General features: G+C 36.2%; 1 protein-coding gene across 1 annotated transcript in view; it reads right to left on the bottom strand.

Annotated features, from left to right (window-relative positions):
- Positions 1–24,227, bottom strand: part of ZPLD1 (zona pellucida-like domain containing 1) — a 62,257-nt gene that overhangs the window by 28,525 nt on the left and 9,505 nt on the right. Inside the window, exon 2 of the mRNA XM_012652830.1 lies at positions 11,839–11,952. Coding sequence (XP_012508284.1) covers positions 11,839–11,944 — 106 coding nt within the window. The 5' untranslated portion in view covers positions 11,945–11,952. The remainder of the gene's footprint in view (positions 1–11,838; positions 11,953–24,227) is intronic.

The raw sequence follows: 24,227 nt of genomic DNA, 5'->3' as shown, positions 1-24,227 counted from the left end.
CATCCTTGCAGGTTAGATGCGTTTCTTGGAGATAGCAGATGCTTGGCTTGTTTTTTTTTATCCATTTGGCCAGCCTATGTCTCTTGAGAGGGGAGTTCAAGCCATTCACATTTATTGAGAGAACTGATAAGTGGGGTGAATTACTGTTCATTCTGTTGGGTAATTTTTCTATTTTTTGTAGAGACAAAGTCTCACTCTTGCTCAGGCTGGTCTTGAACTCCTGACTTCAAAGGATCCTCCTGCCTCAGCCTCCCAAAGTGCTAGGATTACAGGTGTGAGGTACCGCACCCAGCCTTCTTTCCACTTTTAACCTCCTTCAATCAGTACAGCTGTTCATACATTAATCAGATCATGTCACACACACACACACACACACACACACACACACACACACACACTCTCAGATCTTCAACAGCTGCTCATCACACTTGGACCAAATGTCCGAATCTTGATCCAGAGTCTCAAGACTCTCCATGATCTGCCACCTGCCTACCTCTGCATTCTCATCTCTCTTTCTCTTCTATCACCCTTGCTCTCTACGTTTGTTACACTGAACTGCTTTCAGATCTTTAAAAGCATCATCCTGAGTGATAGAAGCCAGAACAGTGGTGACCTCCTGGGGTGGCATCATCTAGCATAGGGGGCACAAGAGAAATTTGAGGGGAGATAAAAATACTTTCTATCTTGATTTCGGTGGGAGTTATATGAGCATGTATATATGTTAATATTTAAAGCCATACCCTTAAGATTGGCACATCTTATTATAGGTACATTATTCCTCAATAAAGTACTGTGAGCATTTTGGAAAGCATAATACAGGTTTATGAACAAGGCCTTGAATCGGTGTTCTTTCTTAGGCTTCGAGTGCTCTTCCAACCCCAAAGCTTTGCCTGGGTAACTCCTACTCATACTTCAGGTCTCAAATTTGAGTTTCTTTTTGCAAAGACTTCTCTGATTCCAAGTCTAAAGTATGCCACTCTGTTTTATGCTGTTGTATTCTCTTAGAGTCATATATGTATTTATATATTTGTCTTCTCAATAATCTGAAAGTCCCAGAAGACAGCAAAGCTATTATGTTCACTGATAGGTGTACTCCAATGAGTAACTAATTAATCACATAAAGTTCTAGAAGATTCAAAAAGTAGTGGTCCTCTTCTCAAATATGATATCCCCCCACTTAACCTCAGGGAATACGTTCCAAGATCCCTAGTGGATGCCTGAAACCATGGACAGTACTAAACATGCATATTTATAATAAAGGTAAATGTATAAATTAGGCATAGAGGTTAACATCAATAACTTATGATTAAGTTGTTTGTAGTAAAGTATTAATATTATTGAGTAAAACAAGGATTGCTTGAACCCAAGCACTGTTATACTTCAACAGTTCATTCAATAACTGAGATGAACACATTAACATGGTCCATATTGACAGAAAGATTGCACAGAGAGCTATGGGGTGGCCAAGAAGTACCACCTCACCCAGACCAGCTGGTTAGGAATAGCTTCCTCCAGAAGATGATATTGAGCTTAGGTCTGAAGTATCAGTAGAAGTTAGCTACCTACAGGAGTGTAAAAGGTATAGCACAGAGGGGACAGTGTGAATAATGAAACATGCTCAGGCTGGTGGGAGATGGACAGTTCCATTTTCATTGAAATGTAAAATGCAAAGGAGGAAACAGCAGGAAATGAGGCCATGTCGCAGGCACAGGTAAGATCACAGGAAACGTTTACGTGTAAAATGATCTCTTTAAGGAAACAAAACATCTACCTGAATGTGAAATGAAATTCTCAACTGTTAAAGCTTTCACTAAGAATTTGCTTTATGCTCAGAAATAGAGAATGAGCATCATTGCATTACTTGATATATCGTAAACTCACCAAAGTGAATACATGTCAATAAATATGCCAATACCTCTCACAAAAGAGAGGTATGATTCTTCTCAGCTTAAATCATCTAAAGACTTCAGCTTCCTTACCTCTATTTGAGGGTTAATTGATGCTTAGAATACCTTAACAAATGACAATGATTTCTGGGACCAGATATAGAGCTTTCTTCTGTTTTCTACTTTATAACTGAAGATTTGTAACCCCTGCAATGGAACTGAATTTGCTACAAGCTGATCCCACTTGAAGATATGATAACAAAGTAAAGGCTTTTTGTAGTGTGAGAAAAGAGATCTGCTCAAATCTATCCTAACCCAGTTTTCTAAAGACTTTTTATTATATTTCAGAGGGACACATTTTTTCCTGGTTGTAGATACTAAAGACATCCATTCAGCACAACTTTACCATTTGTGAGGCTTTGAGGGAGAAAAAAGTGATACTTCAAGTTGCCGAAGGGCATTTTCTGACAAAAGTTGAGTTTTTTTCAGAATTACTGAATAACAGTTGCTCTTAACAACTAAATTTTTTGAGACTTTTACTGTCCAATCCCTGTCCTGACTATTCCTTTGAATGATTGTCGAGTATTAAACAACCTAATGAGTACAGGCTAATGCCAAAAAAAACAAAGGAATACATATCTTTAGGGGTTTTATTTTAATGTTTTGTGTTTAAAGATACTAAGTATGTTAAATGGCAGTCTGCTTGCAGAGTTTATATGCAGTTACATTGCCAAAATAGCAATGTTTTCCCTCTGGTATTTTAACCAAGCTAAGCTTTCCATAGGAATTAAAATCAATGTAATGTCCAATCAAATAAGGTAAAAATAATATTCTGTACTCCTCTCACCCATCAATCAGGCAATGGGTTTGTCTGTCTCAGATTTTCTAAAATTATGCAAATTTTAAATATTCTGTCACACTGTCAACCATCTATCTCACCATGTATGAAAATGTTTCCTGATTTGGGGTTCGTAGAATGTGGTTTCCATATAAATAAGAGTAAAGAGGGGTTGGATTCAATTATATGTTTATGAATAAGGATTCATCCAACTTCTTTACCCCCAATAAATTTCTATTCCTAGAACATCTAATTACACCTTTGCCTTTAGACACAATTACTGAAAATATATTTGCAGTATACCATTTACATATCTAATAAGCATATCTAACTTTGTTCTTTTTTTCAACAATTCTGTACTCAACTTGCTTAAATCCAGCAGCATTCAGATGAGGTTAAAGATTCCTAGCTTTTGATAGAATGAATCATTTTCATCTCATCTTAATACTGTTAAATTCAAGACCTATACTTCCTTTCACTAGCATCAGAATGTTTAACATTTTCTAATTATTTATAGAATAATGAGTACAGACAAATGCAGTTATCAAATTACTTGCACACATATATTCTGCAATACAAAGATTACAACTCTTCAAAATTTGTCTGTAGGCTGGTACTTAGCACTACAGTGCAGAGGCTCAAAATATTTCTTCACCATTGACCTAAAAAAGCAAACATCTGTATGAAAAGCAATTCTGGAGGTCAGTGTACAAAGTAAAATAAAAAGGTAAGAGTGTACCAGAATTGAATATACAAAATCAATGCCATCAGTTTTGTTCTAAGCTAGAGGCTACCGGTCCTGTTTATTTTCTAGTTCTAAACTATATGCCATGTCATGTCAACAAAGTATTCCAAAAAATATTTATTGTATAAATATTATGTCAGTCTCTGTGCTAGGTTCTAAAGATGAAAACATCAACAAGAGACTCCATTCCTTCAAGGAACTTGTTTATAGAGGAAAAGTGGACAATTAAAATGTAGCCTGATAATGATATTCTAGAGGGTTGTAAATAACACTATGTACAACCTTGTCTTGTTAGGGAAGAGGTGTTTGAAAGGGATTATGAGGAAGAAATGAAATAGTTCCAACTGGTTAAATTTTATCATAAATTGACTAAATGATGGCATGAAGAGAAGGGGATGTCACTAATGATTAGGTTTCTAGCTTTGATGAGCAGGTGGATTATCCCTGAGACAAAGAATTCAGAAAGGAAAAAGACAATGAGCTCAGTTTTTAAAAGGCTGAGGTACATATGGAACATTGAAGCAGACATATACAGCAGGTAGTTGGAAATATGAGTCTAATATTTGGGGGATACAATAGAGCAAGAAATATAAATTTGAGAATTACCAAATATTCAACGTATCAATAATAGTCATAATAGCTGAAATTATCCAAGAGAGCATTCAAGTAAAAAGAGAAATAAGCTGAGAACACAAAAATAATATCAAAGTTGCCCTTTGATGAGACTTAAGAGTCTTTCTCTAGTTTCCCCAATGGAGTGTAATCATCCTCTTGTGTTCTGTTCCATATCACTGTAACTGTGGGTCTACTATATCACTTACATAACATCTGGGAGTGGATATTTGCTTTTTTATTACATTATGAACTCACTGAGAGTTCTGAGTTTTCTCAGAGTGCCTAAAAAGCAAATGTTTATTAAGATGTATTTAATTCAATTCTTTCATAGCCTGCATAGTTTCTAACTCTTTAATATCAAGTTCCAAGATTCACAAAAAAATATGTGCACAATTGATACGGGTTCATATTGACTGTTTGTCCAGATGTCCTATTTCCTATCTGTACTCTGCCAACTGAGTGAAATTATGCCTCTGTTTTCAGAATTTTTGATGAACATCAAAATCCTTATTGTCAGATAGTTTCTGGCTTAAAATTGATAAAAATGTAACTCATTAAATAATATTAAATTAATAGATTTCTGCAATGTGTTTAGGTATTTTACCTCTTTAACTGTATTGGTCTTAGTGACTACCTATCTTACCTCATTTTAAAAAGTGAATTTTTAAAATGAATTTTTAACAGTGATAGATTTCTTGATGTCTATTATCATTAATAGCAAGTATGTGCATGATGGACAGCTAGAGTTGGCATAAACACTGTGATTTTGTAAAAACATGAAGCTAGCAAGGCCATCATGAGGACCATGCTTTAACCAACACTTAATATACTCTGCTGTGCAGATGAATCACCAAACAGTCTTGTTAAAATGCAGATTCTGATTCAGTAGATCTCAGGTGGGGCTTGATTTCTGCATTTCTCACAAGCTTACAGGTGATACCAACATTGCAAGTCTCTCAGCCAGTGCAGGTGCTAAGACACAACTATGTATTTCGGTGGGATAGAAGCTAACTCTTGGTGTATTCCACCTGGTGGGGTAAGCACTCCCACCAAATGTCTATTTGCATGTTTACATGCTTACAAGAGAGAAAAGTTTGGATATAAAAGTGACAGGAGAGAGAAAGACAAGAATCATTGAGGGGGTGAGAGTGTGTCTGACTGCCTTCTTTGTCTGAGGAACTAACTGGTTTGAATCTCAGGGAAAGAGGGCTCACAAAAGGCTCTGTGAGATAGTTCAAGTAAGTTTATTTTAGGGCTCTGGTAGCAACATATGAAACAAAACTGGGAAGAGAACGTCTTCTCCTACCCCTATCTCTACCCCATTCCACAAACCATAGCAGTTTAATAGTTGGAGGAAGCAAAACAGCCCGTCTCAAAAGGCAACTATAACACGTGGACCATTGTTTTCATGAAAAGCACGTCTACCAAAGGTAGTGCCCATGGCACTGTGGTCGAGAAGTTCAGAGTAAAAGAACTTGAGTGGATTTTTCCTGAGCATGGTTTCAATCCCACCCTGGGGACTCTGAAACAACTGAAGAAGACATAGGGTAGGGTGGGTGATCTACAGCAGAGGTTCTGTGCGGTTCAGATGCAGGGATTCCTGAGAATATCATCACGCTTGTATCAATGGGCTGGTTTGTATTACTTAAAAGTAGCATTGGTTTAAAACTGATAGTATAAACAAAAACCTATTCAATATAGTAAGAGGAACCTTTTCTGTATGCTGAAGAGTGTTTTGTAGTGTCATAGAAAATCTCACCTGGAAACAATTTACTTACTGGGCTCCAATAAATATTCCAATACTAATTTTTACCCTTTTAGTAGATTATGGGTTGATTTACATATCATTTCTGCTTTTATCTCTAAAATGAGAGGAGGGATATCTGACACTACATAAACTTACAAATTGCCTACAGAACAGATGCTCCATACGTTGTTTTAATTATTTTTTGAAAGTTACATTTCCTTTCACCAAGCTTTTAGACAAGATTGAGTCTTTGGTGCTAAAAGAGCAAGAAGTCCTAAAGGGGTATTGATATTTCATCTACGCAAAGTACTAACAGCTGATGAAGAATTTAAAGTGGATTAGGAATTCAAGTTTCCTCTCTATATTGAACAGGTTTCTTGCCACCTCAGTTTTTCATCACAACATCTGTTTCTCGTTAGCAAGTGCAAGCTGTTGTTTCCAGGGCTGCAGGAAATGCATACCCTGTCTGAGGCAAACTTTACAGACTTATAATCTCACTTGCTGCTTCAAATTCTTTGGCACCAGAAAAGTTTGCTCATCTTTTTCAGGCACAAAAAAAGCGTATGGGTTTTACATATAAAAACAGAGGAAGTAGAAAATTCATGCAATTAAAACAGAGAAAAGTGTAGACCCTGAATTATTCAGTCACTGAACTTACTAATTGCTCTCTTTACTGCACCTTATCCCTGTAGATTAATCAGAATGTGATAAACAATAGCTGCCTGGATCAGTTCTTCTGCCTCATCTGGTCTAGTAATTGCAGTCATATGTGCAGAGTGGGAAGCAGGCATCCTCTTGACAACCTGAAGACTGCAACTTCCTACTAAGTAGGAAGACAGGAGAATCAGCCTTTCTGACCTACACAGAGGGCCGGAACATATTCCCTGGGACAATTACTCCCATTAACCACACTCACTTTGTCTTTGGGCACAGGACAATGCAATAGCTAAGCAAAGCCTAACACAAAAGTAGACAGTTCATGTTGTTTAATTCACCCATGAATTCTATTGATTAAATCATTGAATCTCAATTTTATTTCCTGTGGAACACTCGTGTTCATTGAAATATTAATAGGTATTACTGGAAAAAAAGATTTCCTTCATGAAGCAGGGCTTGAAAAGGCTAAACAAATTCCTCTACCACATGACTTTTCAGATTTTTTAAGGTGGTAATTTCCATTATGATTCTCCATCCCAACATCATTTTTTCAAACTTAAGCATTCAAAGTTCATTTTGGGGCATAGTCATTTGATGGAAAGAGTCCTAGTTTTATATCTCTATCAATTGCTATATTAAACAGATTCCAATTCTGCAATATTAAACAGATTCCAATTCTCTGTTTCCCTACTATAAACTGAGAATTAAAAAAGATTTTGTAGGTTATTTTTAAGAATAAAAGAGAGAATTCTGAAATGTGCCTAGTACTCAATACATGGAAGCTATTGTTTGCTTCCTTATTAGTGTTAATAGAATATCATATGACAACTTATGAAACACAGACTCACATTCAGTTTCCCATAACTGTTTAGTTCACCATTAGACAGTGTCAAGCCATGAAGTTTTTGGTGCCATAAACCCATTTGTCTCCTTGGTTGTGCCTTTGTCATTAAAGACTTCTTTAGAGGCCAGAAAGTTTAGCCTGACCCTCATATATCACCCTCTTTCAAAAAAGGGGGCTAGTTCCAGAAGATCTCCATCAATCATAGAGGCCAAGTGAATTTATCTGTATGTTTTACTCTGGCCAAATAATTCTTTAGTATTCTGAAAATCAACTATGTTTTGAGTTTTATTCTGGAAAGATCACAACTAAAAGTGGTACAAGAGTCTGCTCCTTGCTATTAGTTTGGATATTCCAGAGTTAACTACCTTTAAAAATAAATGATATCCCTTTAAATTTCAGTGAATTAGACCATGGTGGTTCTCTTGGCCCCACGATAAATGCCATGGAAATGAAAGAAAATAGTTCTAATGTTATGAAACAGCGAAGGTCAGATAGGGAGAGATGATTACTCTCATCGTTATTAACATTGCTTTGCATTTAGATAGCCCTTCTCCTTTGCCAGACTCATTCTCATTCCGTCCCATTGCTTGGGAATGGAGCAGCTTGTGGAGGTCCTGATGACATCTAGGGTGATCCTGATGTGGAAGAGAAGCCGAAAGTCAAGAGGGCAGTACACGATTAATCTTTAGGCTTTATTTGTTCGCTCTGATCTTCTTTCTGCAAACAATCTGCAAAAAGTGGGCATTAAATAACAAACTTAAATGCTCTCCTGGGACTTCTGCATTATTTAGATTTTAGGTTTTTCTTAATACAAATTTTAAATTGTAACTCTGTGTGTGTATGTGTGTGTTAATGGGTGTCTGTATGTACGTATGTTTGGAAAGTTTGGAAATTTGTTGTCTAAGCCAAATAATACTAAAGTGTGTAAGGAAAAATACAAATTAAAAATAAGAAGCTTAATTCTCCCTGCTGGAACTAAAGGAAGAGAATTCTTCTCCCACTTTTTTCCTAGAGCACTTACTTTCGAAAACTTGTATAATAATTACGAGTACTTTCTTGTCTCTTTGAAATGTGTATAAGTCCTTTTGAAAACTAGACAGGACTTTCATAAGCTTTACAACCCAGGAATGTCTTTCTCAAGGACCTGGGAGCCATCTCTTTGAAATGTAAACGTCAAGGGAGATAATACCCCTTCTCCTAGTCTCTGTGTAAGGGTAGGAGGCTAACACTTTGTTGTGATCCTTGCTCCAAATGACAAAACTACCTCCTGTCACAAAGATGTAAGTTAATTTTTCCCCTGGATAAAGGCAATAAGTTAACACAGATGATCACCCTATTTACCAGGTAAAGTTGGGATGAACTAGGCATGACAAATGGTACTGTCAAGTCCTCTTCCTTGAGAACTAGTTATTGTGTATCTTGAAAACATACATGTAATGGGTTCTATCTGCCTGGCTATATAAAAGGGTGACATTTCTTTCCGTTTTTGCAATTGTCTTAGAGATTGCCTGTGTTGCTCATCATATTCTGGTTTAATGATTACTCAGTGATAAAAGTGTTTTCTTTCTCTACTACCTTGGCAGAGAGGATTTCTGGACTGGGAGATTTTGTTTTTAATTATATTTCCCCAACACATGATTATGCTTTCAATTAGAATAATGGATGCAAGAAAATAATAGAATATACTATCACTTCTTAACCGTAAATGTATGTTAGACTTGTCTGCAGGGTTTAAAACACAGATTCCTGACACTCCATTCAGGTACTTTGACATCATATACTTGGGGTGAAGCAGGGGAGTCCCCAGTTTTAGCAATTATCTCAGGTGATTTTGATGCAGATGGTCAGTTGATGCCATTGCAAATGGATGTTTTAACATAATTTTTTAACTTACCATATGATAAATACTTCCTTTTGCTGTCCTAGTCACTTCCTGGCTCACTAATATGTTTTATTTACCTTTAAGTAACTATTACGCCAGCTCAATCCTCCCTGCTGAGCAATCTTTTTACGATTTGGCCTTTGTATCCATCCATACCAGGGTCATGGCTTTACCACCCTCCCCAGGCCCCAGTCACTCTGATGAGGGCCACTACCTCCCACTACACTGAGACGGTGAACACAGTTAGCATCTGTCACCTTTGCCAACTGTTTCTTTATCTCTCCTTCTCTCCCGAATCAAAGAAACAGCTACTATTTTCCCAAGGTTAACTCTTTCCCATGTACCATTGATCTCTTCCATATTTTCTTTCCTCATTATATAATTATTTCTTCATTACTATGTCCAATTTCTGAATACTCTCCCTTTACTCACATATGCTCAGGCCTCTCTAATCAAGAACACCTTTTTTTCTCATTTTAATTTCCGGCTCAGGTTACTCCTCTCTTTGTTTCACCACAAAAGTTATCTAAATAGTAGCCTGTGTTCGTACCTTTCATCTTTCTATCACCTATTCATTGCTCACTCACTGCACGGGGATTCAGCCCTCTACCTTCAGTTTGAACTCTCTTCTCAGACCCAGGTCCATATTTCCCATTATTGTATAGAAGCCGCCACTATTCATTCTAAAAATGACTCAAATCTATTACTTCCAAACCCAAACTTTTCTTTCTAAAACATGCAAGTGTCCTGTTTTTAGTGTCAGCAGCATCAACATGCAGTTGTCCAAGTTCGAATTATCCTCTAGTTGTCTTTTTCTCTCACCTCCCAAATCGAATCTCTTTTCAAATTCTGCCTAGTCCACCACAAAAATATCTCTTAATAGTTGTCCCTTTGTATTGCTTCCACTGCCCCGCCTGTGTAATATTTCTTTCTGCTTTTCTAGTCTCTTCTAACTTGAGTTCATTGTTCACATTTTTCCCAAAATCTGCTTTCTAAAACAAATGTGACCACATCAAACCCTTAAAAAGGTTTGTTTTAAAATACTCAATGGCTCTTCATCGCCTAAAAAATAAAGACAAAACACTTTCATTGTACGAAGTAACACATAAAGCATTATTGCCAAAGCAATTGAACCTGAATTTGCTCAGACCTCTAGCTCTAATTAGTTTACAGGGTAGACAAGAGAAGAGGAGCAGTTGCAGTTAGCCAAATCCAAGTGTCACAATTCTGTAAGACAAATGACCGAGTCACTCAAAGAGATAAATAGTATTTTGAAAATGCAAAGGACAGAGGGGAACTGTCATAAATGAAAATAGACTAAGAGACATACCAACAAATGCACTGTGTGGAGATTTAAGAGGCAAGTTGGCCAAGTATTAGATGATATTAAGGAATTATTAAGTTTATTAGATGTATACATGAAATATAATGATTTTTAAGTTCTTTTCCATTACATATAAATATCAAAGCATAAATAATGAATTCATTTAAAATATTCCAGAGATGGGAGTGATAGGAAGGAGAGAGAGATGAAATAAAATGTATAAATGTTGAAAATTGACAATGCTGGGTGATTCAGGTGAGTGCTGTTTTTACTAATCTCTACTTTTGTATATGTTTGAAATTTTCCATTATAAAAAGTATAAAAAATCCTCATTTATGACATTTAAAAGTAGCATACCTTTCTAGACTTACCTTTAGGGATTTCCCACCATGACTTTTATATTTTACTTAGTATGCCAAGCACTTGCATACCGAGTCTGGGTTCACGAAGACTTTCAGACACATGCTGGCCTTTGTTCTGATGTAGAACTCTCACTTCATCTATGTGACCACCTACTGAATGCTCTATGCAGCTGTACTATTTCCTAGCATGCTCCAAACATAGGAAAGCTGGCAGGTTTAAAGAATGTAAAACGTGGCCAAAGGTATTCAGGTTGCATGGCAGACTTGGAAAAGTATTTAAGACTATCTAATCTTTATTTTGTAAATGTTGAACTAACTGTGTGGTTCTATAACTTTAGCTAATGTAAAATAATAAATACTTAAATGAAAGATTGAGTACCTTCTCACTGAGTGCAGATTTTAGGAACCTGTGGGAAATGTCCATCATTATGGTCAAAATCTCATATGTCATAATATTTCTGAGTTTCTGTGAAATTGATTCTAAAGCTGACCTGTGTGCTTTGGTGGTGGTCACCATTTCATTGAAACAGTATTTTTTCAGTATTGCATAATATTTCAAACATTTTCTTAAGCATATTCCTAAATAAATCTATTAGTGTATAAGAGAAGTTTTAAAGTCTGAATTAACTTATGAGGAAAAAAGGCAAACTCTGAATGAAATTAGCTTCTCCCAATTTTATTACCCACTAGCCAATATTTTTCACATCTGTAAGCATCCACTGTATTAATAATAATATTAACTATGACGAACACTTTGTATGTTAATTTGGATATAAATTACAACTCCAGAAAACTGTCTTTTGTCATTTGCCACTTGTTAACATTCACTTACTGTAAGGGATAGCTCCTCATTTTCCATATGTATTTGAATGATTTGATAGCCAAACATAATCACTCTTTCCCGAAGCAATTAGAGAATAAATTAGGTTCAGACTTACCAGGAAATCTACTGTGGAGGTTGGCATCACAGTTGTAGCCATTGAACTGAGCAGACCCTGGAAGCACTCTGATTGTTAGAAGCAGCAGCAACCATATTTGTTCCATTGCAAAACCTAGAAAAGAGTTATTTGTCATATGAATATCACCAGCCTTCACTCCTACTCACTAGAAAGACTGAAACTGATCTCAGCTCACTGTTGGATAAGCAGTCTGCATCAATGCAGTTAAAGCTCACTAAAGGAATGAGGATTATCAGAAGTAACTATCAGCAATGAAGGAAGGGAGTTTGGTTACAATGTTTCAATATTATGTTTAATGTTTGGCTTTAGTTGTCCAAGGCTGATAAAGCTAGACTTTTGTATTAGAAGGTAAGGTGTAAATCATAAAGTTTACAAAAGAAAAATTCTGTCTTATAAACAAGAAGAGCTCAAAACAAGTATCTGGCAGATTAGAACAGCATAACTAGGCAGACTGACCAGTTTGGAGACAACTCTACACTTTATAATACCAACATGCATAAAGTCAGAGCAACTTAAATACTCAGCACTTGATTCTGAGAGAATTCTCAATACTCTCAATGACAAAATAATGTTAGAAAAAATTTTCTCTCCACAAAAGAATGTGGACTAGACTACTGCCACTTTTCAAAGTCAATAGTTTGTGTATCATTTTCTCAGGAAACACAGGGATAAAGTAAAAGGAAGAGCAGGCATATACCATGTATGTGAACAACATCATAGTTCCTCCAATAACTGTTCTTGGTGAGTAACAAGGACTGACACAGACATATGAAAACATTGAATTCTTAGAAGAGAGTGATAGAAGGTGTTTTTAAAGATGTGAGTGTGGGTTGAACAAGTAAATAAAAATTCACTTTAGTCCAACTTATTCTCAGAGCATAGTTTGTACACTGAAGAAAATATTTTGGGTTGGTGGTTTGGTCTATGCATAAAAAGCAAAAAGAAAATAAAATTGGAAATGGTTTACTCAAATAATTTAGTGTATTTTAAGTGCTTGGGTTTTGGGGGAAAAATGGTGTTTTAGCTATCCTTAAAGATCTGCCCTTAGCTAATTAATAAAGTCTTTAGCAAAAGGAAGGAAATACATCTTGCTTTTGAATCATCGTTTTAAAATAACAAGTTTATGGTGAACAAAGTCATTTTGATGAGGATGTGGGAAAGGAAGGCATAAGTTTACTTTCAAAAATAGACTGAAAAAATTATTAATTCAGCAGGAGCTTCCTTCCCTTGGTATTATAACACACTCTTCAGGCACAAACTTAATGTCTTTGGAGAGAATAGTCATATGTCTGGTTAGTTCTGATTTCCTGTGACAGTCCATAAACAAAAGGCTCATACAGATGCCTAACCCAGCCCCTAGGCTGCCTTGGGCACACCCATGGCACCATTGTCAAGACACTTCGAAAAGAATAAGACAGCCCTGCTCTTTCGGAGTCTTTGGAAGACTGCTAGGAAAGAGAGCAGTTGAGTCCTGAGTGGTACAACCCACCACGCATGCAGTTATTTCATGCCCTGCCACTGCCTTCTTGTGGGTCCTGTTAACTCTAACTCCCGGAAGGCATTGAAACTCTCACCCACACTGCTGTCTCCCAACACAGAGATGTCTCCTAAGGATTTGCGTGTGCCAGATTATTTACCTATGGTCTCTCATTCATATTCCTTATAATGATTGGGTGAAGATGGAATATTACTCCATGTACAGAGAAAAAAAATGAGTCTTAGGAAGTTTAAGTGACATGGAAAACAAGTAGAGGAACTAAAATTCAATGCCCTGTCTTTCTGATAGGAAAGTTTACTGCACAAGCTACCTAAATGTCATGTTGTTAAACACATGTAATGATTTCTTGGTTGTCATTTATCCTCAGCTGTTTTCTTTAGCTTTTTAAATCATATAGATTTTAATAAATCTTTTCATCTGAAAAGTAATACATGTTTATGTAATTAATGTGATTTGCTTAATAGATATATTTTGTAACATGGGCATTAGAGGGAGAAAATTATTTTTTAAAAAAGGAAGAGGCCCTCATTTCTTACAATAAAAACAGTGAAAAATATTATTATAGACTAAACTGAACACATCTGTGTTTCCCAAAAATGGATGAAAACCTCATGCAAATTGAAATAGCCTACTGAGAGCAGTAGTCATTCTTAGCTTTATAACTTTAGATCAGATCTAAAGTTGTCCAAAAAGGCATGGGACCCTCCTTTGCACTTTGAACAAAACTTATAGCACCGTCATGGAGATTAAAACCTTTAACAATTTTTTTATGAATAAGAGGTAGAGGTAGAAGACAGCTTGATTTAACAGAAAATATATTGACTTTGATATCAGCAGGTATGAATTTAGATTCCTTCTCCACCATTCCCTAGATTTGTCATTTGAAGCTCAAGATGATAACTATAGCTTATAAAGTACAAGTGTGTAAAGAAGATAGTATAGTTCAGACACATGGAAGATATTGAAATGTTAGTTTCAGGACCACCACATTTTGATGTGCAGGTTGTGCCCCAAGCAGAGGCATCCAGTAGAGGGGACAATGACCAGGCCTAAACTCCTTTGGCCAAGCCATGTGCTCTGGAGCTAGACAGTAATACAGGGGAGTCCCATGGGCTAGGGATGGCTCTGATTAGTTGAATGATATGATTTGATTTACAGTGATATTTATACTGATCTGTGTATTAATATTAAGGTACATTAGCAAGGGATTTTAAAAGAATACGCACATCTCTTCCATAGGCAGTATCCATATTTTGAATCCCTATAATATTGGCAGTGCTTATGGCATTTTTGAGACTTCTGAGCTCTTTATATCCCACCTACAAGTTAAAACAAAATTATGAACTATTAACTTGCAGATTTCCCATCCTCAACCTTATCTCCATCATTTCCCCCACATATATAAAAGCTGAGCATCAACTTGCAGTAGCAAGCTTGGAGATGCTACCTTATCATAGTCCCTAAGCTCTTTTCTGAAAAGGAATTGGTTGGGCTTTGGAAACTATGTTGAGACTCTTTATACTCATCAAAGCATAGTGTCCTGGCTGGTCAGGCTCCCTAGCCCTTGACAGGTGTGATTCCAGACATGTATGTGTATTCCAGTCCCGACCTGGCTAAAAAGGCTTAGTGGAGTTCCATGTCAGAAAATAGAGCCCGATTTCTGTGGTCTACTCCAGAATGACCTGAGGTTCTTGCTGTCCCTCTATGGCTCTAGCACACTCTTGTTAGAAAATCTAAGCAGAGCATTTTCCACCTTCTCCACCACATCTAAGTGCAGCAACCAACGCCCCTACTTTGGTGCTAACAGTAGTTTATAAGACTGTCTAATACATCCAATATCACAGAATATTAATAACACATTCTGAAATAATAATGACCTTGAAGATGTGTGCACAAGAGTTTTATATGTGTTTCTTAGTTAGTACCTTCATAATTTTAAATAGATGGGGATAAGAGAAGAGGAGAAGGATTGCATATAAAGTGTTGAATTTTTAAGAAATTCAGAAGTGTTAATTTAAAAAGGAGATACCCACATCTCTGAAAATGGTATTAATAGACAAAGGAAGTCATATATTAAGTGATTTGCTGTCAAATATGTCAATATTTCTCATATTAAATTTTCTTTTTAAAATAATACCTTCCAACGTGTAAATTTCTAATTTATTTGCATTTAATTAAATTAGGAGTCAGAAAAATATAATTTCACTTTCAATTCTTACTCAATTTTATATAAATTGATATAGTTCTGTTACAAACACTGTTTTCTAAATTTTACATATAAAATAATCTTTTTTGATCTTCCTTTTATTGAGATTTGTTATTGTGTACACCACAAACTGTGCTGTGTTAAATATTCAACTACTAACATAGATTTAATTTTTACCCATTACAAATGTGAAAACCAAAGTTTAACGTTTTTAATTGACTTGCTCAGGGTCACAGACCTAGTAAATGGCTAAGCAGAATTTAAAAATGTGCTTGACCTTTGAAATTATTACACTACTCTGACTTGATTGGAGTTTGTCGAATAAATAAAATTAATGTCCTGCTAATTTTCAGAAAATAAATTATGATAATAATGTACGCTTAAAATATGCTTTGAAGTAAATGAGTCAGATAATTGAGGCAAAATATTTTTAATATCTACATAATTTTCATGACCATTTCATTAATGAGTTTATAAAGAATATTATTCTTTGCAAAAAGTGATTTAATGATAATACTAGTGAGTTTTAAGAGCTGTCTACCAGAGTGTTTTAAGTACTTCAAACGTATTTTCTAACTATGAGATGGGTAATTTATCCTCCTTATTCTGGGGAAGAGAAAACTAAGGCACAGAAATGTTAAGTAACTTGTCCAAGTGTAAACAGACAGCCAGCATTAGAATCAAGATTCATGCCCAGGCACTATGACTCCAGAAACTACCCTCAACTACTATGTGGTACCACTTTCCAGTAAATGATGCATATAATGCTAAATCAAATGGAAATTTGGCAATAACTTGGTAAATTTGATCAATATTGAATTATTCTTGCATTTATTTATCAAGTAATTATTGAATGTTTACATGTGCCTGGTACCATCCAGGGGGGCTGAGATACAGCAATGAAAAAAATTTTTACCTGAGTTGAACTTACATTCCAATAAGAGAAGTCAGAAAGAATTAAAACGTGTAAGTAAAATAGAGTATACTTATGATAAGTGCTTGGGGGAAAAATAAAGTAAGAATAGGAAGTTCTAGAGTGGAGGGGAAACAATATTGACATTTTAAATAAGGTGGTCAGGGATATACAATCAATCCATATAAATGAAGCTTGGGGAAAAAAATCTTTGGTTATGAATAGCCAGATCTATGTGTCTTTAATTTGTACTGCACTTCTGTTTTTTCTTGCTATTTAGGTACTTCCCAAATAAAACAGACTTTTTTAGTGGATAAATTACTCTCCGGGAATAACTTGGACACTTTGAAAAGCTTCATTAACCTTTTCAGATGAACAAAGGTGGCTCTTAGTGCCTGAGAAAAGTAATTTATTAAATAGCACCCCTGTGACCTGAAAAAAAGTGAACATGCTCGAAAGTGCCTTTATCTGCTCTCAAGAAATAAATTTTGCAGAGACAAATGAGCTCAACAATTTATCAAAGTTTTTAACATCCTTAATTTTATTGCTTTCGTATAGGCTGGTCTGTTGTTATAGTTAAGAAAATCAGAAAATCCAAAACAAACATCATTTCTTCAAGTGTTTAGTCATCAGTCTAAGGTTTATGCACTTTTTCACTAATCTGAAGCTGATTTTTTTAATCATACAGATTTACAAAAATATGAAACAGTTCTTTGGCATCAGTGATGCCCCAGTTCTCTCATTCTCTTCCCTTCTCTTCCTTTACTGAGCAGCCACTCTGCACAGGTATGTTGTCCCTACAAGGGGCGTGGCCTCATTTCAGGCGCTTCTGTATCACCCACACAAGCCTGCTCTGAAGAAAAAATCAGAAACAGTTCATTAAGCTTTAAATGGCTGGAAACAGTTTTAAAAGTTCCCAGGAAAAGGGAGGAGAACAAGTGTGTAGTTTAACAGAGACCAAAGTTAAAGCTAAAGGAATGAAGCTCTACTTCAGGCTTGGAAGCAACCAACAGAACCTAGGTAAATAGGCACTAAAGCCACTCATGTAGGCAACTGTCGTGCTCAGCTAAGAATTAAAGTGCTTCCCTCTAGAAAAAGGACATATTAGCTCACCCTCCAAAATTATTGGTTTTAAAGTGCTGGGGACCACAAGTCTTTACTAAAGAAACATGTTTTCTAATGGGGTGTCTAGACTGCAGCTCTCTACTCTTTATATCTGTGTTGTACTTGGGCATTAGAGGCAACCTATATATTAAAAGGAAAATGAAAATATAAGACCTTCATCCGAAATATCCATTATTATGTACATATACATTCTTTAACGTAAAGTGTCCTTGTCTTGCTAAACAAAGAATAAAACACACTGTGTACTTTCAGAATAATGCCTCAAACAAAGAAGGAAATATGTTTAGCCATCAAGAAGACATTCAGAAATTTTATGGCTGTAAAGATGCTGATGTATACCATAAGGAAATATGAATGCCAAAGGCTGCTCCTCAGAGAAAAACCTACTCCAATTTTCTCTGACACAAAGTGAGTGTTCATTTATTTCCCTTTGTCCGCCTTCCTCATTTGTCTTTCTGTTGAGGGTTTTCTCAAGTAATCTACAGCATTTAAATGATCTACACTGTTTAGTTCAGAATATTTATTCTCATACCTTAGTTTTGGGGGAGTAGGTGAAATGACAGATGGAACTAAGTCATTTTAAAAGCTTTTTCTTAATAATTCACCAGGTTCCTTTTCAAGATACTTGCACATTTTATTCTTCTGAAGCAGCTTTAAAGATATGTTAGTATATTGACTTCCTTCTTCCTTTCATGAAGCGTAATCAAAACAAATTAATAATGAAATATTAATTTCAGTAGTTATCTTAATCACCTACTTCCCTCTAATTAATTAAACAATTGACTAATAGTACGATTATTTCAGAATGAAAACGTTTCTTTCTCAGTAGAGATGATGGGCAAAATATTTAGGAGAAGGCACAGCACAGGAAATAGCCAATCACAAAAGCCACTGTCCTGAAACGTTCTGGCTGAATATAAACCCACTACCCAAAATTCAAAAGTATTTTCATGGGTACCATTAATGAATAATGTAAATAACATCATACCTTGGTCAACCCTTGCCTAAGAATAAAAGAGCCACTTTCTCACAGTCCTTCACTATTTGAAATTCCTGTGTTAATTAATATGTCTATTTATTCCACATATTTTTACTGAGCAGTTTCTAAATGTCAGACTCAGGTATCGGAGATCCAGTGGTGAGCAAACGTAACATGGCCCTTACCCTCCCAGCGTTTGTGACAAAAGAGGGAGGTGGTCATTAAACTAATAATCACACACATTGAAAAATACTTATAAAATATAGTTAGGAAGTTCTGTGCAAGAAAAGTAAAGAGTACTTTAAGAAAGTATAAAAGGGGAACCTACTTTAGATGCAGGTGTCAGGGAAAGACTTTTTGAGAAATGCCATCTTTGACAAGAATTGAACGATTGATCTGAGTTAGTCAGATTAGGGCTGGAGAAGAGCACCCTAGGTAGAGCTCACTGCATCATTGCAGCTTCTGAAATGTAGAGACAGTCAATGTTGTTCGAAACTTTTGTGAAAGCAGGTCTGTGGTCCTGGGGAGGAAAGGGCCAGGAGATATGTCTAAAGGCATAGGCAGGGGGATCATGGTACACCATTTTTCCTAAATGGAACGGCAAGCCATTGCAGGCCTTTGAGTTCAGGACTAGGATTGTAATACCAGGGGTTAAGCAAAGCAAAAAGAATTTAAATATTGTTTTGGACGGAAAATAACAGCACTTGTTGAATTGTAGGTGCAGAGTGAGTGAGAGAAAGGAATCAAGAATGGCTCTCAAGTTTATGTCTTGATCAACCAGATAAATGGTAATATCATATATTGAGATGGAAAAAAAGAATTGACCAAGGTACTTACTGGAATGGAAGTGAAGATGGAGAAGGGACCAAGATATCAGTGGATTGGGGCCAAATGCATTGAAACCTAATTTTTCTGCGTGAAATCGAGGTATCTAAAAGATGAAACATGTATTAAGAGGCAGCTCAGTGATGCTGTTTTAAGTTGTAAGAGCAAGCTCCTGTTGGTTATCATATAGGGTCTTATATAAATATGCTGCGTACTGACAGGAGAATGTTAATACGTGCAGAGGGATAGTGTCTTACAGAGCAGTTAAATCCTACAGCTACCTCATATATACAGAATTACCCCTAAAATTCCGCAAATGGTCCGTCCTTGTGTGAAATTCATTAGTAATGGAATACTATTTTGGGTGGGTTTCCTCCTGATCATTTCTGTTGCCCACAGCTCTCTTCCCTTTGAGGTAGTTGAGAATAGACTATCTAGGAAAAGGAAAATATTGCCTAATTCTGACTTTCAAACAGTCTTACTTTAAACTCAAAGGAGAGAAAAGAGCCATAAAAACTGGTTTTTGACTGCTAGAGATAAAGAGAATGTTGGCTGTCCAATACCCGGGCCTTCACTTTCAGAGCCAGGCTTGGAGGACTGAGCACGGAGTTGGTACTAAAACCACAGAGAAGAGGTGAGAAAGGATAAGTCACAAATGCAATGTTCTGCTTCACATCAAGGAGCCTGGAGAGGAATGGAAAATTAAGAGTGGTTAAACTTTGATGTGGGGTTTTCTTTCTGGCCTCAACTTTTGATAAAAATGTCTAGCTAGATACAATGAATCTAAAAGGAGAAGGGACATATGCCAGGCTTTTTGTCTGAAACCTGGTAGGAAGTGTCTGACACAGTGCCTGTGCCAACATGGGAAAGTGAGAGTTGAGTGGCGATGGCGATAGGACAGATCTAGACAAAGAAGATTTATGATCACTTCCCATACAGTCTTCCTGCTGGTACGGAGGGTATCTTTGAAGTATCCATAAATGTCTCTCAAGCGAGACAGAGAAGATAACTTAAAAATCAGATGTGTTTTACCTTGCTGGGAAGCTGGGAGGTGTTGGATGGCTATAAGATGGATGGCCCAGAGCCAGGGGACAGCTGGGGGATGTGTTTGAAGCTCTGAGGACCAAAAGCACCAGTGAGAAATCATGTGTGTAGCTACTGGTAGGAGGTATAAGTCACTGGGAGGAGATGGATAAACCACTGTGCCTTTCCCAGTTTGAGAACGAGATCATAAGTTAACACCAACCATAGTGAACAGAAAAACGGCATGTTGTGATACCCAAAGACCAACCTGATGAGAATTCTGCACTGAGGTCAATTAGGACCACAAGATGGTAAATGAACCAAAAATCCTCACCAATGCCAAGACAACAAGTTTTTTTTTTTTTTTTATAAATTGTTAATATACACAAAAATTACTATGTGCAAGACACTATTCTAAGAAATTTGGCAATATTATCTTTTAAATCTTACTGCAGCCCTACGAGATTGGCTGCAATTGTCCCTATTTCACAGGCGAGGACATTGAAGCACAAGGGGTTAAGTAGCTTGCTTTAGGTCACTCCCCTAGGAAGTGGTGAAGAGGGCATCTGAACCCAGGTAGTCTGGCTCCAGAGTCTGCGATCCTAAACCTGCACTATGCTGTCTCCCTGCCCTCCCTTCCACACGTGAAACCTGAGACAGTTAGGAGAAGGGAGATGAGGAGAATGTTGACTATTACTGAATAGTTACCCCAAAGAAACTAAATTTTAAACCCGAGTTATCTTGGCGAGATTAGGTATTTCCTGCCATGGAGAGAAAAGAAGTCTCTTGCATAATTTGAGTTCACTTCAAAAGAAATAATAAAAATTTCATTTGGGTGTATCCAAGATATAAACTAATTTAATGTACAAAATCATTTACAAAGACACACAGAGTCTCCATGAGCTCCTCACAGCTAGTTTTTCTTCTCACAATTAGACTACTATTTTTGGAGATGAAATCAATATTATTGGTGTTCTATTCTCAGAATCTGGGAGCAGGACAGCCTCCACACAGCCTAGAGATACGGAGATTCCAATAGATATTATTTTTCTCATCATTTTGTTTTACTCTATCTATCTATCTATCCACTTATCTATCCATCCATCTATCTGTTGTGGTGGTGGTGGATGTTGAATCATTTGGAAGAAAGTTTTAGACATTTTAATCATTAATATTTCAGCACACATCTCATGAGAATAAAAACCTTCTCCACATAACCACAATATCCTATCAATCTCAAGAAAATTACAAATAATTCGTAATAGCATCCAATATCAATTCCAAATTCAAATTTTCCCAATTCATAAGAAATATATAAAATAGATTTTTTCCCAATCCAGGACCACCTCCCACTAAAAAAGGAGGCCAAAGAGATAATACAAATAAATGCAAAGGTTTATGTATTTAATTTGATTGTTATATCCCTTTAGGCTAATGTAAAATAGAAAAATCTCACTCCTTAGATATCATTTTACTTCTATAAGAATTCTATGGTCCTACCAGACCAGAAAAATACGAGAAAATATAAGATTCTATCAAAATCAGAAATAATTAAAGTGGCATGGAAAGTTATTCAAATATCTTAAGAATCAAGAAAAGCAAAATTCAATCAAATATCTTCTAAAAAGATGCATAGTTGCAGAGAGAATTGGGTGATGAGCAACTTGAATCTAAGGATGTTAGATACTTGGGTTATATGAGCTAGATGAGTGGTGTGGTCTATAACAACAATGAGGCCAATTTCTCTAATTTATCAAGTCCTTGTCTGGCTCTAAATAGGGATATGTTGCATGATGACTGTAGACAAGAATCTAGGCATCGTGCTAGCCAACACCTTTGAGTAATAAGTTATTACATTTACCTTAGAAAATAAAGCCTTTTCAAGCGGATTAGCATCACTTAACCCCAGGAATATGTAAGCATAAAAATGTTTAAAGAAATCAAAAACTAGAGAATTTTTTTTTGTATTGAAGAATCTTTGTATGTTGGTATTTTAAGTAGTTCAAATGTGCCAGAGAATTTCCCTATTCAAGTAAATAGGTAAATTTAGTCCTTTCATTCTGATTTAAAATGTGCAACTGAGTAAACAATTTAAACTTTTCATGTAAAATTGAAGTGTTACAAAGATTATATTATAATATATTATACAATATATTATTGAGATATTTAAGAAAACCTCAGATTGAAAAAATTTAATTTTTTTATTTTAAGAATTAGTTGAATGCTTGAATTGTTTGTTATAGCAGGTAATTAAACACCATTAAACATATTAAATACCCCTCATAAAAATTTAGTACATTTGATTTCCTTTTCAATATATATCAGTGAACTACTTTTGCATATAAGATCAAATATTATTCAAAGAAGATTGCTTAAAAATGATTATTAAAGTCTAAAAAAGTCAGAATTCTAACTTAAAATCTTGAGAAATAGCTAGGTTTTGGGATTTATAGACTCCACAATCATATATCATGTTGAGATGCTCACACTCAAAGAGCTATGTGCGAACCCAAACCAACAGAACCAAATCAGCTTGATGTTATCTCTCACATTTCTGCAGAGTCAAACATAAACTCATTAACTGGAGTAACAGGAAAACTACACATACTATTTATATTAATTGCATTTCCCTTTTCTTCTCCAAGACTATATAGTTGAATTTGTTGATGATAAATGCCAGTTTGATGTGACTTCACTAAATGCACAGAATATGTGTTTCTGCCCTCAAAAAGTTTTTAATCAAAGGGAAACATCTTAGCTATAAAATAATTGCATTAACAACAGTAAAACTTCTAGAAGTTAATTTAGGAGACTATCTTTATGACCCAGGAGTAATGAAAGATTTCTTTAGGGAAAAAATAATTGCCTTACTATCATAAATTCTGGGTTGAGTCTCCCAACGACTTCCTTTCAGAGGCTCACAGAGATATTTGTGCTTTCATGTTGTCTATGTATTTCATACATAGACATATTCTGACATATTTGTGTCGCATATTCTGACACACCCTTGGATAAATATAACCATACATGTGGCTGGGTGCAGTGGCTCAAGCCTTATAATCCTAGCACTTTGGGAAGCTGAGGCAGGAAGCTCACTTTGGGCCCGGAGTTCAAGACCAGCCTGGGCAACATAGCAAGACTGTTTTTACAAAAAATAATAATAATAATAAAAATAGCTGGGCATGGTGGCACCCACCTGTAGTCCCAGATACTTGGGAGGCTGAGGTAGGAAGATCCCTTGAGCCCAGGAGTTTGAGGCTGCAGTGAACTATGATTGCACCACTGCACTCCGGCCTGGGCAACAGAACGAGACCCTGTCTCCAAATAAATGAGCAACCAGGATTGAGCTTTGGTTCTCATTCTGTCACGATTCATCTCTGTGGCCTTGGGAATATCACATGCTGAGCTTTACTGTCAGTTACCACATGTGTGAAACGAAGTACTGGAATAGAAGATGACTGAGATGATGTCCAGCTATAAAGAGCCTATGAAATCATGGTGTTCTAAACCTTCAGGAGAAAATAGTGATAAATCCCCTGGGGCTTTCTTTCAAAAATCATCACCCTTATCAGAATTTAGACTTTTGAGATGTTCTGTTGCCTTCTTGCCTTATCCATGACAATTGGTGAGATGGCAAATGGTACATCCAGAACAACCTCATACCTACCCCTTGACATTTTATAAGGCCTTTATCAAAAAGACCCAAAACAATAAATGTTGGCGTGGATGCGGAGAGATAGGAACACTCATACACTGCTGGTGGGACTGCAAACTAGTGCAACCTCTGTGGAAAGCAATA

This window comes from Propithecus coquereli, unplaced genomic scaffold (assembly GCF_000956105.1).
Source record: "Propithecus coquereli isolate 6110/MARCELLA unplaced genomic scaffold, Pcoq_1.0 Scaffold40, whole genome shotgun sequence".
Taxonomy (NCBI): domain Eukaryota; kingdom Metazoa; phylum Chordata; class Mammalia; order Primates; family Indriidae; genus Propithecus; species Propithecus coquereli.
This window is presented reverse-complemented; position numbering and strand designations above follow the sequence as displayed.